Source organism: Blennius ocellaris (genome assembly GCF_963422515.1).
Source record: "Blennius ocellaris genome assembly, chromosome: 9".
Classification (NCBI taxonomy): Eukaryota; Metazoa; Chordata; class Actinopteri; order Blenniiformes; family Blenniidae; genus Blennius; species Blennius ocellaris.
Window position 1 is genome coordinate 673,431 of NC_137658.1, and position 18,325 is coordinate 691,755.

Here is an 18,325-nt window from a genome sequence, read left to right on the forward strand (position 1 = left end):
ATAAAACGCCATCTTTAACCTCCGGTTTGCACCGCGGAACCATTTAATGTCAGAAGTTGCGCAATCGACAATGAAGTGTTGAGAAAATGTCGCGGTAATTGTTGGACTTTCCCCTCTCAGTCGTTTACATCCATGCAGCTTTTAATCAGGACGCAGCAGCGACGCCTCGAATGAGAATAAATTCCACTGAAGGGGCCGGACGAGGAGTGTGTTCCTCCTCACGCTGCTCGGGAATGATTAACAATGTTCTCGTGTTCACGGCAGCCGTTTACAGCTGGTAATGAAACTCCCCGTCGTGTCTCTTCTCTAAACATTCAACACGTGAACGCAGACTTTTTCTTTCTTTAAACATCTAAATCGCTGCTCTTTATTGGTGTTTTGCGTCTGAGCATATCTGCACTTCAAACCACCTCCATCTCCAAGCTACATCAGCTTTAATTTGACAGGCTAATATTCTTATTGACAAACTCCACTCCCATCAGATATGACCACTTATTTTTTGGAGAATTTGTTTGTTTTTTTTTTCTTTCTTCTTTCCGGCAATCACCCGAGAGCCGTATCGGCTCCATCAGCACACAGACGCCTCTCCAAACAACCTCCATCAGCTGCACAATAACGGCGGCTGGAAGAAAATCAACACTTGTTATACTTGAATATTTACCGTGCACACAAACCTGCAGACTCACCGTCACTCCGTGGAAGCAGAACGAACGGGGAACTTTCTCAACTTCGTTCATTCTCGCGTTTTTATCCGGAATTACTGATGGAGTTCAGCTGGTTGGTGGCGACCGGGGGACCGGCTAGACAGGAAGTGGACCAGACAGCAGAACCACGAGGAAGGATTAATAGATTTGAGTGTTTGAGGGGAATAATACAGGCTTTCTTTCTTTCTTTCTTTCAAAACCAACACGGACTTTCCCAAAAAAAAAATCTACTAAATCAAGTTGGATTAAATCATAAGTCCTGACTGGGAAGACGTTATAAAATATCTGTTGCTCTAATTTACACCAGCTGTGACTGGGTTGTTGTTGTTGTTTCTCACTCTCTCTCTCTCTCTCTCTCTCTCTCTCCGTCCCTCCATCCCTCCATCCCTCCGTCAGTATGACTTCGTGGAGCTGCTGGACGGCAGCCGGCTCATCTCCAAAGAGCACCGCTCCCTGAGCGACCCGGAGGGCCGGGGCCGGCTGGAGCACCCGGTCAGCGTCCACCAGGCCGGCTTCATCCAGTACCTGGACTCGGGGGTGTGGCACCTGGCCTTCTACAACGACGGGCGCAGCGTGGAGACGGTGTTCTACAACGCCATCGTCCAGGGTGAGCGAGAGAGCGAGCGAGAGAGAGAGAGAGGGGGGGGGGGGGGGTGATGGCGGACTTACTCTTCTCAGCATTATTGATTTGAAGGATTGGATATTTAACACAATTGTGAGGATTATTAACTGAATCTGACGCAAAAAAAACCACAAGATATATCAATAAATTTGACACAACAATAAAGTTAAAACGCCGCGCTGAGCGATGCGTTCAGGAGCTCGTTAACGAGTCGGGAGCTTCTTTCGTTAACGAGTTAGCGAGTATCACGTACTTTTTCAGCATTATTGCATATCTTTGACAGCTTATTAAAGGTTTTTGCCGCCATCTTGGATGCTGTGCGCTCTCCTATTGGACCAGCAAGCTGACATGTGACTCATAACAACAATATCAGTACGCCAGTAAAAATAGTGCCGACTTTAAACACTAGTTAGGGACCTTGCGAACGGCAGGTCCCTTTTGTAATTCGTATGCCACCGACAATGGGTTAGGGTTAGGGTTAGCTCGGATAACTCGTGGCCTAGCTTGCCCGTTAGCATGCTAGCAAACATTGTCAGATTGAGCTGAAATTCGATAGGTAGTCTGATGGGGGAGCTGCGGTCACGAATCACTAGCTAATTAGCTACTTTTGACGCTGTTTTTTCAAAATAAAAGTCATTAAAAAAAACTAAAACTTCCAAAATACTTTCTGATCTGGTCTAGAGCATCGTGGTCGCCCCAGCGGGCTTGAGCGAGGTCCCGGCCAACGCTGCGTTGGGTTTTTTTTGTAACTGCGGGATTACACATGAAGACCTTTTGACATCTTAACGGTGCAACGACGTTTTAGTCTGTCGATGTCGGACGCCGCTTCGTAGCTGAGCGCTTCGGATGATGCGTTCAGGCGCATCACGTAAGTGCGGCTTCTTCATGTGTGCAAAGAAGAAGCCACATGACACCACACTAAATATATATGCGCATATACTCGATATTTGAAACATATATTAACATATCAATTAGAAATAATATGTAAAACTACATTGTGCAGGATTTATTTTCTGCCCCCCAAAAATTCTGAAATCTCCTCTGTGGATGAGTTGCCGTCTGTGGACGAGTTGTCCTCGAATCCACACAAACACAAGCTGAGCTCCCGAAACTTCGAGGAGACAAATGTGGGATTTCACTGGAGGACAGTGGATTATTGTGCCGGGCGCTATAATACCAGCTCATACCGAGAATTGATCCTCCCGTCCTAAACAACCTCTTCTGTGTTCTCAAGCCTGGGAAATTTCCTTGTGGGTTTTGAGGTGGGGAGAAAAAAAAAACCCCCCACTAAAGTTGAGTTAACGTTTTTCTATTTCCTTTGGGGGGGGAGTCCCATTGATCCGCCCCACGAATATGAAGGTATTGACGCGCGGGGTCAAAATTGCCTGGGCGGCCCCGACACCCGGCTCAATGAACACTCAATACAAGTCGGAGCAATAACAAAAAAGAAAAAGAAAAAGTTGGTCCCCCCCCCACCAACCCCCCCCCCCCCCCCGCTTAACGCCGATCAAAACGAAGGCCCCAGCCTTCCCGGGAGTGCCCTTCCTGAGCGATGGTCTGTTGAATGAACACGAGATGTGTGTGTAGGATGTGTCAGATTAACTTCAACTCAGGGAGGATTTGTGCTGTAAACACTCAGGAGATTGCCGGGCTTGTCTGGGCACGATCAGTCATTCAGGAGGCTGGAGCAGCGCGGCAAAAAAGGGAAATGCGAAGGAGAGGAAATTGAATTACTTGCTCTAATTTAAAAATGCTTCTGCTGAGCGTGGCTTGGACGGGCCCGGCGGTGCCGCGGCGGCGGCGCCCGGCCCTGTTCTGGAGGCTTAGACCTTGGCGGGACGAGGACAAATAGCTGTAGAGGCACACCGTGGCTGACACCAGCTCCGGGAGATAAGAGATGCTTAGAAAATCCCCCAATTTATGCAGAAGAACACAAAAAAAAAAAAAAAAAAAGAAGGGAGAAGTTGGTCGCTTGACTCTCCGGCAGTATATCATAAACTGCACAGCTGTCACAAGTGTCGTATGAAAAAAAAAAAAAAATGGGTTTGAGATTGTCTGGGTTGTGACGGCGGGATGAGTTATTAATAGCCGGACCTGAACGCCGCCGCTCCCGCAGACTCGGTGACGGAGTGCACGCACAACTGCTACGGCAACGGCGAGTGCGTGGCGGGATCGTGCCACTGCTTCCCGGGGTTCATCGGACCGTACTGCTCCCGAGGTAATTACTGCGCTTTTTATATCTGTCTTGAGAGGTTTTCCTCTGCCAGCGCCGAACACGCTCACTTCCTCCAAAATACCACCGAGCCCACCCACACGTCCTGTACTTTATATATATATATACGTTCTATATAATTTGAAATCAAATTACTTCTTTGGTACCGGAGCGACTGAGGAAGTTTTTTCCTGGAACGTGACGTCAGGCTCCATTTTAGCCAACTGGTTTTATTATGTTATATGTCGTCTCCTTCAAAAACAGCAAATTCAATATTTTCCACTGAAACATGTATATATGTATGTACAGTACCGTATTTTCCGTACTATAAGCGCACCTAAATACCTCAAATTTTCTCAAAAGCTGCCGGTGCGCCTTATAACCCGGTGCGCCTTATATATGGAAGAATTGCTCTACTGGAGACTGCTATTTGACAGCTGAACAACCAGAAGCTTTTATTTTGACAACTCTAACTTCTCAACCGGATCTTCAGAGCGGACGACACTCCGCACAACACATTCATCACTCATGGTTGCACACCAACATTCTAACAAACCAAAATAAACTAGATGAAATAATGACTCCCTAAACTGGGGAACAAAAACACAATAAACACAATCAACACAACACCAAGCCCAACAACAACCCACAATAACCTCCAACAACACAAAACATGAATTTGTCGCTGCAAGGCATGATGGGACATCCTGAGCTCCTCGGTGCAGCCGATAGAAACTCCCATAATTCATTGCAGCTGTTTGTGGTGTTTTAAATGCAATTATTGGGGGTTCTATTTGGTTTGTGGTGTCGGTAATAATTGTGTTGTGTTTTTGTTGCTTAGTTCATGTAGTTTAGTTTATTAGCGGTAGTTGTAAGTTGTCAACCAGCAGTGAAGAAGGTTTTGTGTGTAGTGTCCTCCTGGCATAGGCTGCAGGTAGGACTATCAAAATAAAGTGTGTGCAGCTCTCTGGGTATTAGAATTAGTGGAAAATGTAACCTAATGGCTTTGAGCTATAAAGGTTATGACCACTGGTCTATTCCATGCGTCTTATAATGCGATGTGCCTTATATATGAACAAAGTTGTAAATTATGTCAATCAATGTAGGTGCGCCTTATAATCCGGTGCCTTATAGTGCGGAAAATACGGTATGTATGGAAAGTACATGTATTTCTTTGCCACCATTCAGACACAAGGTGAGATAATATGCATCTAAATAAACTGACTAAGAAAAGCATAAAAAGGAGAGTAAATCAATTAAAAACGTTAATAAGATAAATGTATAATGGATTTTTTTTTTAAATGAGTCAATAATGATCTACCCGTTTACCATTGATTCTTTCAGCGCATAATGAACTCTGGTAATAAAATTTAAATGCATACATAAAGAATAGAGGAGTATTTAAAAAAAACAAAGCAGTTTTATTTCAATTTATGATTGTATTTGAAACATTTAGTAACGTGCAGATGTTTTTCTATCAAGCATGTCAATTCCCACAACATGTAAAGTCATATAATGTAATTTTAATCTAATGTAATGTCATTTTAATGTGATGTAATGTCTGTGCCACAGTTGATATTCTGGCTTCTGGGTGTTAAATTCACCGTGTTCGGCTCTCGTCAGACTCGTTTCTCTGCTCGTACACTTACAGATGTTGGTGTGACAGTTTCTTTTCAAAATGTACCTTCAATATGTCAATATGTCGTCTTTTTTCTGAGTTTGGACGTAACAGCAGTGTCAAACTGTCACTTTTCATCACGTACAAATCGACGTGTTTTGAGTTCCATGATGCAACCCGGAGCCTCTGGAAGAAGAACAACTTGAAAAAAATACCAAAAAAAATCTGCACACAACTTGAGTTTTTTTTGTTTTTTTTTCAACATCTCCACTGAAACTTTATCCAGACGTCAGCAGCTTTTATTTCCTGCAAACCGATTGGCTCTTTCTTCCTTTTCATGCTAAGCTAAGCTAACAGGTTCCACTTTTAAAGATAAAAAGAAAAAAGTCATGAATGTTTCATGATTTCTGTAATATTTTCACCATCTACAAAATTCTAATTTTAGATATATTGTCTTATGTCCCAGTAGCAGGTGAGCAATGCTTTCTTCTGCTAGCCTCAGCAGAGGAAAGGAGTTGTGATGCGTTTAGAGGACGTAGGAGATTTGAGCTCCACACACAAGAACCAGTCGTCTTCTGGATTAAGTTGCTAAAGTCACTAGTATTCAAACTGATTTCAGTTGAGGAGCCACATCAACTTAATCTGACCTCTGACCTCTGGAGGCCCAACAAGTCCAACATCACATATTAAACTGCAGACATGGACAAATGTCAAAGTCTTTCCTTCCTTTGATCCCTTTGTAACAGCAAGAATTGGCCAGTCTAGTCTGAAATGTACATATTAAAGGAAATCAGATATTATTATATTTGCAAAAAAATGTGTCATCTGGAAATTGTTTTGAATTTCTATGTCTAAAGTATCACTTCCCATAAATTGGACTCATTGTTTTATTGTGAAAGGCTTTGCGTCACGTGACCTCCACAGATGCATTAATGTCGGGGGTCAAATTCTGACCAAGGCCGGTTCTGAATGTCATTTTTGCCAATCTAGTGTTTTTAGATCAGCCTCTGTCAGTTTTCATATTTATACTTTTTTTTAAAAATCACATGGCGGCCGGATTAGATCCTGGCGGGCCGGTTCTGGCCCCCGGGCCTCATGTTGGACACCCCTGCACTAATCGACTCCAGACCCAGATTTCAGAATCACTTTTTGATGATTAAAAACGCCGCTGATCGTCCTCTTCGGTCTCGCTCCTCAGCCGCCTGCCCGGTGCTGTGCAGCGGCAACGGCCAGTACACCAGGGGGCGCTGTCAGTGCTACAGCGGCTGGAAGGGCACCGAGTGCGACGTTCCCGCCTCCCAGTGCGTCGATCCCCTGTGCGGCGGACACGGGATGTGCGTGGCGGGAAACTGCGTCTGTAACGCCGGACACAAAGGAGCCAACTGTGAACAAGGTAACCTGGAAGGGGAGGAAAGAGGGAGGAAGAGAAGGGAAGAAAGAAAGTCTTTGCAGCATATTTCTGCGTGAAGCTCGGGGGAAATCGACACAGTCCGTTGGCGAAACAATGGCTGTTTTCGACTCCGCCGAGCGGCTAATGCCACGGATGTTGTTATTGATACGGTGCGTGTAAATGAACTCTTAGTGTTTGGCCTCGTCAGGCGACAAGCTGGAGCTCATTGTGCGGCGGCCATTGATGCAGTCATCTATAGGGAGGCTCCAGATGAAGACACCTGTTAAAAATCAATCAGTCAATGGCATCTGTTCCTCCTCCTCCTCCTCCTCCTCCTCCTCTTCCTCCTCCTCCCGCATTTAACTCTATCGATCCCCACGCGGACACAAAGGGCCATTATCAGCTCAGATTTACATGTCGTTGACCTCGCGTGTAAAAAGCCCTCGAGTTCACTTGATGAATCTATTGTGCTTTTATGTGACGATGAGTCACAAAGCAGGAGTGAGAACTCTGCTTTGATGCGCTGATTGAGGTAAAATAATGGCGATCAGGTTTCAATGTAATCAGCTGGAGAGAAAGCCCAAGAAAAACTGCAGCGCAAATGATCCCTTGTCAGTAATGGTTTGATCATGTTGGTCATAATTGGCAATTATGAACTCAGATCAGCGCGTTGATCCGCAGATTGCTAATAGTAATTGATTCTATCTGTCTGGACACTAATTGTGCTGCTTTTCCTCCTCGTGTCTTTCACAGAGCAGAATTCTGCCGTCGCCATGTCGGGACAATCCAATCATTTACTGCCGTCGCCATGTAGGGACAATCCCGTCGTTTACTGCCGTCACCATGTCGGGACAATCCCGTCGTTTACTGCCGTCACCATGTCGGGACAATCCCGTCGTTTACTGCCGTCACCATGTCGGGACAATCCCATCGTTTACTGCCGTCACCATGTCGGGAAAATCCCGTCATTTACCGCCGTCGCCATGTCAGGACAATCCCGTCATTTACTGCCGTCGCCATGTCAGGACAATCCCGTCATTTACTGCCGTCGCCATGTTGGATAATCCCGTCGTTTACCGCCGTCACCATGTCAGGACAATCCCGTCATTTACTGCCGTCGCCATGTCAGGACAATGCCGTCATTTACTGCCGTCGCCATGTTGGGATAATCCCGTCGTTTACTGCCGTCACCATGTCGGGACAATCCCATCTTTTACTGCCGTCACCATGTCGGGACAATCCCGTCGTTTACTGCCGTCGCTATGTCAGGACAATCCCGTTGTTTACTGCCGTCGCTATGTCGGGACAATCCCGTCGTTTACTGCCATCGCTATGTCAGGACAATCCCGTTGTTTACTGATGTCACCATGTTGGACAATCCCATTGTTTACTGCCGTCGCCATGTCAGGACAATCCAATCCGCTCTCCTTACTGTAAAGGAGAAAGTCAGAGCCCTACCCGGTCGCCGGCGGTGACTCCCGGCCGGTGGCCGCCCGACGTCGACCGCCGGGTCTGATGTTCTTGCTGACACGCGCTGTGTTTCCGCAGTGGACTGCGTGGACCCGGCGTGCTCCGGTCACGGCGCCTGTCATCACGGCGAGTGCCACTGCAACCCGGGCTGGGGCGGCTTCAGCTGCGACACCCTGAAGAGCACCTGTCCAGAGCAGTGCTCCGGCCACGGCACCTTCAGCACCGACTCCGGGACCTGCATCTGCGACGCCAACTGGACCGGCGCCGACTGCTCCATAGGTCAGAACGCCGCTCGCTCTCTCTCCCTGATGCACAAACAAACAAACAAACAAAGGCTTGGTTTGAGCTTAATAATAGGAACATAACTGCAAAATGTCCCATTTGTAGTGAAAATTCTCTCATTAATGTGCTTTTATTTTGTAAATATAGTGCAATCTACCTTTATCATGCATGTTCGCATCAGAAGAACCAAGATTTATATTTGATTTAAAATAATAAACTCAAACTTATCTTCTTTTCGGGCTGCATGAATCCCCGATTTAACCTTTCATGAAAGGTGAGCAGGTTGTGTGACTTTCTCATTTCCTCACAACTACAAACCAACTATAAAACCGTCCCTGAATACAGGATTAAAGACGTGTAGGAGTTTTAGAATTTATTACTGTCATTACAACTTTTTGCTTTAAAACTTCCCGCAGTCACTCTCACAAGCGTTTTAAAATATGAAAAAAGATATTTTATCACCGAGGGTCATTTAGCACTTCATAAAAGTCCTAATATAGTATATTTTGTCAAATAACACGTTTAATTATTCCGCTTTAATATGCAACGAGAAACACACATCATGCCAGTGCAGTTTTCCGGTGTACATTTTCTACGTCTGGTCAGTTTTATGGTAGGTTGGTTGCCAGAAATAGCAAATATACAAACTTTCTAAAGCCAAGAAAATAAAACCTAATATTGCTTCTGTAAAGCCCAAAGATATTGATTCTGGAAAACATATCAATAACCGTCCTGTTGCAGCAGTAAACAAACAACATAACCCTGAAAAGTCTTAGAATCTTTTAAAAGCTCTTTAATAGCAATGAAGAAAAACAAATACATATATTAATATAAGAAACTGGTAATGTTTGACCACCAGGTTTAAATTTAGTCCCGGAATGTAGTTTCTCCATATTTATCAGTTAAATCAATGAAAGAGTTTTGTATCAGCTTGTATTTGGTGTTTAATTTGATATAAACCCAATAAAATGTGTTTTTTTTTGTGATTAATTAGAGGAGGGTTGACAAAACGATTCACATTTTTAGTTTTGTAAAAATCCAAATAATGACTAATTTATTCCAGTACAAAAGTTTAAAATAATTGAAGTATTGACCCTTTTGAAGGTATATTTTTTTCCAGCGTTTGTGTTGCCGGAGGGTCAAAAATCATGTATTTTAACTACGACATATAAAAACTCTTCTTTTTTTCAATCGAATTAAATAAAATGACACATTGACAGATGAAAGAGCATCAAAGTGATGGTTAATTATCTATTTCTATTAAAAAACATTTCAAAAATGTATGTGGTCTGTTTGCCCACAATAACATGAGCCATAACATTGTGACCCGGCGAGATTCAGCGGCACGCCGTCGCACATCTTCTGTTTACGAGTCATCGGTTCTGCGGCTGAAAGCAGATCTACGTTCTATTGAACTCGTGGTTCTACTGTAGTGGCAGATCTTCGTATCGATTGAGGCGAACAGCAAGAGACAATAGAAAGTAAAGAGTGAAACTACTACAGTACTATTTGTTTATTTTTTTTATTTTTTTTTGGGAGGCAAAATAAGCAATTAGATGGAGAGGAATCTATATTTTTGATATCATGGGGCCTTTAAATGAGTATTTTCCCTCATTCATCCAGCAGTCATTAGTGCAGTGTTGTTTCTACAAAACCAATCCTTCCTCACCAACTCTCTCTCTCTCTCTCTCTCTCTCTCTCTCTCTCTCTCTCTCTCTCTCTCTCTCTCTCTCTCTCTCTCTCTCTCTCTCTCTCTCTCTCTCTCTCTCTCTCTCTCTCTTTTTGAGGATAAAGTTTGACTTTCTCCAACAACTAATTGGCACTGCATTTCTCTGTGTTTCCTCCAAACAAACTGGGCTCTGGCTGTGCCAGACATCAGGTGTCCAAAGCTGGCAGATGTGTGAGGCTTTAAAAAAAAAAAAACCAGGCTGTAAGTTGAAATAAAAAGATCTCCCGCAGGGCGGCGGGCTGACATGTGGGTGTCTGGTTGAACACAAATAAGAGGAAAATTATTTAACAGTGACGCTCCAGCCTTGGAATGTAAATTAAATTTTGATTACGAGGAGAAAACACATGATCTACGATTTTATCTCAAACTCAGTTTAAGCACATTTGTCAACTTTTTTTTTTTTTAATTAAATGCAATTTGCTGATAGTGAGAGAAAAAAAAGGAAAAAAAAACCAACAATTTATTTTCTGGCATTAATGTGCCACAAATTGAAATGAGCTTTTTGAATCAATCATAAATCAGGATTTTTTTTTTTATATTTTTTTTTTCTTCAGCAGGTAAGCTAAGAGGGAAACAAAATTATTCACTTGTGAAGTCCGACTGATTCATCGTCATGTTTCGCGGCGGAGATGATGAATCTCATCTCGACGTCCTCGTCCTGGGAGTTCTGCACACGTGCACAGTGACTGCTGTCACACTGCTGCTTTATAACCTGCAGGTTACGCCTCCTTTCATCTCTTTGAGTAACATTTTACTTGTTTATTTCCAACACAAGACACCCACGGTGGCATAAAAACATTTTTTATGATCCTGAGCGTATCTCTTCAGTTGCGTTCGGCGCTGATAACAGCATCTTTTTTTTTTTTAAAGCCATTTCATTCATTTTTTTTTTTTCTGCACAGTAAACAGCAGCATAAAATACGTGTGGGCGCCACAGAACCGGAGTGGAACGCCTTTCAAGTCTCACTGCTGCTGGCAGGAGAAGGAAAGGAAAGTAATCTGGAGTGACGGTGGGAAAGACGAGGGCGACAGACAGACAGACAGACAGACAGACAGGCGAGGGCGACAGACAGACAGACAGACAGACAGACAGACAGACAGACAGACAGACAGGCGAGGGCTACACCGATCAGCCAGAACACTACGACTCCTGTCAAAGAGAGAAACTTTGCTGCAGCGGTTGCTGAGTGACCAGAGAACATTTTGTCCTGGATTGACCTGCTAGTTCTGCAGCGGTCAGTTTCTATCAGAAGGGATCTACATTAACTGTTAGGGGTAGGGTTAGGTAGGGTTCGAGTTAGGTAGGGCTAGGGTTAGATAGGGTTAGGGTTAGGTAGGGCTAGGGTTATGGTTAGATAGGGTTAGGGGTAGGGTCAGGGTTTGGGTAAGATAGGGTTAGGGTTAGGCAGGGTTAGGGTTAGATAGGGTTAAGTTTAGGTAGGGTTAGGGTTAGATAGGGTCGGGGTTAGATAGGGTTAGAGTTAGATAGGGTCAGGGTTAAGGTTAGGGTCAGGGTTAGGTAGGGTTAGGGTTAGATAGGGTTAGGGTTAGGTAGGGTTAGGATTAGATAGGGTCAGGGTTAGGGTTAAGGTTTGGTATGGTTAGGGTCAGGGTTAGGGTTAGATCGGGTCAGGGTTAGGTAGGGTTAGGGTTAGATAGGGTCAGGGTTAGGGTAAGATAGGGTTAGGGTCAGGGTTAGGGTTAAGGTTAGGTAGGGTTTGGGTCAGGGTTAGGTAGGGTTATGTAGGGTTAGGGTTAGGGTTACCAGTCAGCTGGTTCCCCTCTCTATGTAATTTGGGGTGGAAATGTATATTTTTGTCTCCTTCAATATATCTATTAGTTTGTTTGTATCTTACCAACCTTTACCAAACACTGTTAATCCGAATTGCCTGAAATCTCCGGGGATGATTGTCGTCACCCGAACATTAATCCATTTGACTTCGGGACGTTAACGACGAACTGTCTCCGATTAAAAACGGCGCGAAAAGGTTCCTTACAAAGCGGAAGAGAGCGGCACAATCTAGCTCGGTGGTCCGTCCACGAGAAGGTCCGTGTGGAAACGGACAGAATTTCCAGAACGTTGTGTAATGGGTTAGGGTTTAGGGTTAGGGTTAGGGTTTAGGGTCAGGGTTAGGGTTAGGGTTTAGGGTTAGGGTTAGGGTTAGGGTTTAGGGCTAGGGTTAGGGTTAGGGTTAGAGTTTAGGGCTAGGGTTAGGTTTAGGGTTTAGGGTTTAGGGTTAGGGTTAGGGTTAGAGTTTAGGGCTAGGGTTAGGTTTAGGGTTAGGGTTAGGGTTAGGGTTTAGGGTTAGGGTTGTGTGACTTTCTCATTTCCTCACAACTACAAACCAACTATAAAACCGTCCCTGAATACAGGATTAAAGACGTGTAGGAGTTTTAGAATTTATTACTGTCATTACAACTTTTGCTTTAAAACTTCCCGCAGTCACTCTCACAAGCGTTTTCAATATGAAAAAAGATATTTTATCACCTCGGGTCATTTAGCACTTAATAAAAGTCCAAATATAGTATATTTTGTCAAACAACACGTTTAATTATTCCGCTTTAATATGCAACGAGAAACACACATCATGCCAGTGCAGTTTTCCGGTGTACATTTTCTACGTCTGGTCAGTTTTATGGTAGGTTGGTTGCCAGAAATAGCAAATATACAAACTTTCTAAAGCCAAGAAAATAAAACCTAATACTGCTTCTGTAAAGCCCAAAGATATTGATTCTGGAAAACATATCAATAACCGTCCTGTTGCAGCAGTAAACAAACAACATAACCCTGAAAAGTCTTATAATCTTTTAAAAGCTCTTTAATAGCAACGAAGAAAAACAAATACATATATTAACATAAGAAACTGGTAATGTTTGACCACCAGGTTTAACCAGGTTAACGCTAACCCACCAGGTTTAACCAGGTTAACCCCGAAAAGGTTCCTTACAAAGCGGAAGAGAGCGGCACAATCTAGCTCGGTGTTCCGTCCAACGAGAAGGTCCGTGTGGAAACGGACATTAATTTCCAGAACGTTGTGTCACGGCCAATGTTTCCTGAAAGGGAAACTCTGAAACGGTGTGTGTCGCAGGTCTCAGTGTCGAGGTGCAAATCGGAGTTTGGGTTTCTTCACACGCTTGGGACAGGAAGTCAACCACGAAGGTGGTGTCCATGTTCTGGCCCATATTGTTTGCGTTGCAGGTTTCCCAAGTGTCGTTCGCGCTTTGATCTTCTGACGCGTCAAAGAGCGACGGCCTGGTTCCGCCTGAGGCTGTTTTTTTTTTGAGTGGCACAAATAATTTGACTTCACCGGACATTATATGTGTGACCTTTTGTAAATAGTTTTACAAAAACGCCTGAGGCAGTGCTTCTATTTCACTGTAAATATCTGTATACAACTGTTTTTTCCAGTCCTGTTTTGATACATTTTAGTTAATTATAGTTTAGATTTACTTTACAAGTAAACAAAATGATTCGTTAACCACGTCCGTGAATTTTATAGTCAATAAATCTATGTTTTTACCACCCGAATCTGTAATTTTATGGTGTTTTTAGATCCATTTGTTTTAACACAGTATGCCAAACTGAAGAAAATACTTCAGAAATGCATTTATGAGGTTGTCCTGAACAAAATGACAGCAAAAAAAGGCAAGGTTAAAGGATTTTATATCTGAGCTATAAAGGAAGGGACGGGAGCGGCGGCGCCACACCTTCGCCGTCGGGTCCGTCAACACTTGGAGCACGTGTTGCTCCGAAACGCGGCGTTCGTCGACAACGCCGCATATGTTCACCCACGGCGAGCCAGAAAATACGTCCAGGCCGGTGGAAGACTTTCAGGAAAAAAAAAGATCAAACTCCCGGTGACTTTTTTGGCGTCGCCTTCAGATCCATTCTTTATTTTACAGGCGGATGAAAGAATTGAGTTTCCCCCATCTGCTGCTGGCAGCGCCTCCTCATTTGTTCCCAGCTTTCCATTCAAAGGGTTTTTGTCTTTTCGACACAGGTAAGGGGACGTGTTGGTTCAGGGGGGCCGGGGCCCCGCCCATCTGGTGTATCGGCGCCGCGGATCGCGGTGATTTATGTGGCCGCCTCCCGTCCCAGGATTGACTTATTTTCCCAGCGAGGAAACACTCCCGGCGTCAAAGACGATTAGAAAGGACAAGGAGTGGCGGCTCGTTTCTGTCGGTGTAAAAAAAGGTTGTCGAATCGGTTTTTCTTGGCCCGAGCCTCAGTTGAGACGGCGAGCGTCAAGACGCCGAGACGCCGGCGCCAACCTTTTGAAGCCCATTTGGTCGCCGCCCAAGTAGAAAAGACTGATTGTGTCGGTGAGCGGGGAGTTTTCCTCTCCTCCTTTGTGTCTCACTTTATTCTCGTTTTTTTAAACAGCAGTAATTTGTTATTCTGTTAAAGTTTTTTTTCTTCCAGACTCGAGGAGATGTGTGGGGCTTGTCAGGGTCGGGGGGGGGGAGGGGGGGTGGGACGCCGACCCTAACCCCACCTGGATGGTTTGGTGGATTCCCTCGTAATTATTGCAGCGGTTCTTCTTCAATTAAATAAACTTTAATTAACAAGCGCGTGAGCCTGGATCGAACACCTCCAACCCCAATGCAGCTGCAGTCGGGGGGGGAGGGGGGGGGGGGGGGCATGTTAAAGGCAGATAAACACTTTTGCTCTAATGAAAAATTGATTGCATAGATTCTATGGGAAGGAGGTATTCCTTTGCAATCGAATGACTCCCCTCCAGAGGCGTACTTAATATTCTACAGTGTCGGCTCGGCTTAATCAGAACCATCCAAGGTCCCTCAATCGAAGAGAAACTCCATTCAGAGGGCTGGAACAGACGGACAGTTAAAAGAGCCCCGGCGAACGGCGCCGAGCAGCGAGGGGTAGATTGGCTGAAAACTGCTCAAAAAAAAAAAAAAAAAAAAAACGCGAACTGAGTGGATATTTTATCCATGAATTCAGCGGCAGTCATGTCGGCTAATTTGCGTTTTTTTTTTTTTTTTTTTTTCCCCTCCGAAGGCTGTGGTAAGTTTGCAGAAAGTCACAAACTTATCCGTGATGGAGCCGGATAAGTTTCCCCGAAGCGTCTCGTCACTTCAGACTGGAGGACGCACTCGAGGTGCTTTTTTTTTTTTTTTTTTTTTTTTTTTTTTTTGCAAGCGACTGTCACAGCAGAAAGCGCGCTTGGCTCTCCTGCTTAACTTTCCAATGGGAGCGTTTCTCATTCTCGCGCCGCGTTCGCCCCGGGTTCCACTGTTGAAATCTTCCAAAAAAAATAAAAAAATAAATAAAGACGACACGGATCCATCACGGCGCCTCGGCCGTCTCCGGAGCGCCGGAATCTCAGAAAACCTCCCAGTCTAAACACACGAATCTGCTTAAATCGGAATACAAACTACAGACTCCAGATTACAGACTACAAACTATAAACTATCCGATACAAACTACAGACTGCAAACTACACACTTCAGAATACAAGCTACAGACTCCAGATTACAGACTATAAACTATACAATACAAACTCCAGACTACAAACTATAAACTACAGACTTCAGAATACAAGCTACAAACTACAGTCTCCAGATTACAGACTACAAACTATAAACTATCCGATACAAACTACAGACTGCAAACTACACACTTCAGAATACAAGCTACAAACTACAGACTCCAGATTACAGACTACAAACTATAAACTATCCGATACAAACTACAGACTGCAAACTACACACTTCAGAATACAAGCTACAAACTCCAGACTCCAGATTACAGACTACAAACTATAAACTATACAATACAAACTACACACTTCAGAATACAAGCTACAAACTACAGACTCCAGATTACAGACTACAAACTATAAACTATACAATACAAACTACAGACTACAAACTACACACTTCAGAATACAAGCTACAAACTACAGTCTCCAGATTACAGACTACAAACTATAAACTATACAAAACAAACTACACACTTCAGAATACAAGCTACAAACTACAGACTCCAGATTACAGACTACAAACTATAAACTATACAATACAAACTACATACAACAAACTACACACTTCAGAATACAAGCTACAAACTACAGTCTCCAGATTACAGACTACAAACTATAAACTATACAAAACAAACTACACACTTCAGAATACAAGCTACAAACTCCAGACTCCAGATTACAGACTACAAACTATAAACTATACAATACAAACTACATACAACAAACTACACACTTCAGAATACAAGCTACAAACTACAGTCTCCAGATTACAGACTACAAACTATAAACTATACAAAACAAACTATACACTTCAGAATACAAGCTACAAACATCCCAGAAAACATCCCAGTCTAAACACACGAATCTGCTTAAATCGGAATACAAACTACAGACTCCAGATTACAGACTACAAACTATAACATACATTACAAACTACAGACTACAAACTACACACTTCAGAATACAAGCTACAAACTCCAGACTCCAGATTACAGACTACAAACTATAAACTATACAATACAAACTACATACAACAAACTACACACTTCAGAATACAAGCTACAAAAAAAAAAAAAAATAGACGACACGGATCCATCACGCCGCCTCGGCCGTCTCCGGAGCGCCGGAATCTCAGAAAACCTCCCAGTCTAAACACACGAATCTGCTTAAATCGGAATACAAACTACAGACTGCAAACTACACACTTCAGAATACAAGCTACAGACTCCAGATTACAGACTATAAACTATACAATACAAACTCCAGACTACAAACTATAAACTACAGACTTCAGAATACAAGCTACAAACTACAGTCTCCAGATTACAGACTACAAACTATAAACTATCCGATACAAACTACAGACTGCAAACTACACACTTCAGAATACAAGCTACAAACTACAGACTCCAGATTACAGACTACAAACTATAAACTATCCGATACAAACTACAGACTGCAAACTACACACTTCAGAATACAAGCTACAAACTCCAGACTCCAGATTACAGACTACAAACTATAAACTATACAATACAAACTACACACTTCAGAATACAAGCTACAAACTACAGACTCCAGATTACAGACTACAAACTATAAACTATACAATACAAACTACAGACTACAAACTACACACTTCAGAATACAAGCTACAAACTACAGTCTCCAGATTACAGACTACAAACTATAAACTATACAAAACAAACTACACACTTCAGAATACAAGCTACAAACTACAGACTCCAGATTACAGACTACAAACTATAAACTATACAATACAAACTACATACAACAAACTACACACTTCAGAATACAAGCTACAAACTACAGTCTCCAGATTACAGACTACAAACTATAAACTATACAAAACAAACTACACACTTCAGAATACAAGCTACAAACTCCAGACTCCAGATTACAGACTACAAACTATAAACTATACAATACAAACTACATACAACAAACTACACACTTCAGAATACAAGCTACAAACTACAGTCTCCAGATTACAGACTACAAACTATAAACTATACAAAACAAACTACACACTTCAGAATACAAGCTACAAACATCCCAGAAAACATCCCAGTCTAAACACACGAATCTGCTTAAATCGGAATACAAACTACAGACTCCAGATTACAGACTACAAACTATAACATACATTACAAACTACAGACTACAAACTACACACTTCAGAATACAAGCTACAAACTCCAGACTCCAGATTACAGACTACAAACTATAAACTATACAATACAAACTACATACAACAAACTACACACTTCAGAATACAAGCTACAAAAAAAAAAAAAAATAGACGACACGGATCCATCACGCCGCCTCGGCCGTCTCCGGAGCGCCGGAATCTCAGAAAACCTCCCAGTCTAAACACACGAATCTGCTTAAATCGGCAACCCGTCGCCTCGGTCCGCCAACATGCAAATGCGTTTTCACATTATGTAAAAAAAAAAGTGCTTGTTTGTGGACGCTTGTAGATGCTCAGTAATTGCAGTGTTTTATTCTTCAGAGCTTTTTGAGCGGTGCCAGCTTTTCTTTCATGTCGGGGCGACTGAAACGAAAGGAAAGAGGTTCATGAAATCGCTCTGATAAAAATGAGTTAATGTCGCTGCGGGACGGGAAACAAAATGACATGAATAAAATGCCCCGCTTTGTGTCTGTATGCCGGATTTTCCGCACTACGGAGCGCACCTGAATTTAAGTCGCACCTGCAAAATCTAACAACAAAAAAAACAAACAAAAACATATATAAGTCACACTTGATAAGTCT

At 43.1% G+C, this 18,325-nt stretch overlaps 1 protein-coding gene across 1 annotated transcript in view; it reads left to right on the forward strand.

Annotated features, from left to right (window-relative positions):
- The window catches only part of LOC308134735 (teneurin-3), a gene marked incomplete at its 5' end in the record, with an annotated part of 101,370 nt that overhangs the window by 9,905 nt on the left and 73,140 nt on the right, over positions 1–18,325 (forward strand). Inside the window, 4 exon segments of the mRNA XM_080502516.1 lie at positions 1,101–1,311; positions 3,443–3,544; positions 6,355–6,549; positions 8,095–8,295. Of these exon segments, the coding sequence (XP_080358642.1) occupies positions 1,101–1,311; positions 3,443–3,544; positions 6,355–6,549; positions 8,095–8,295 (709 nt within the window).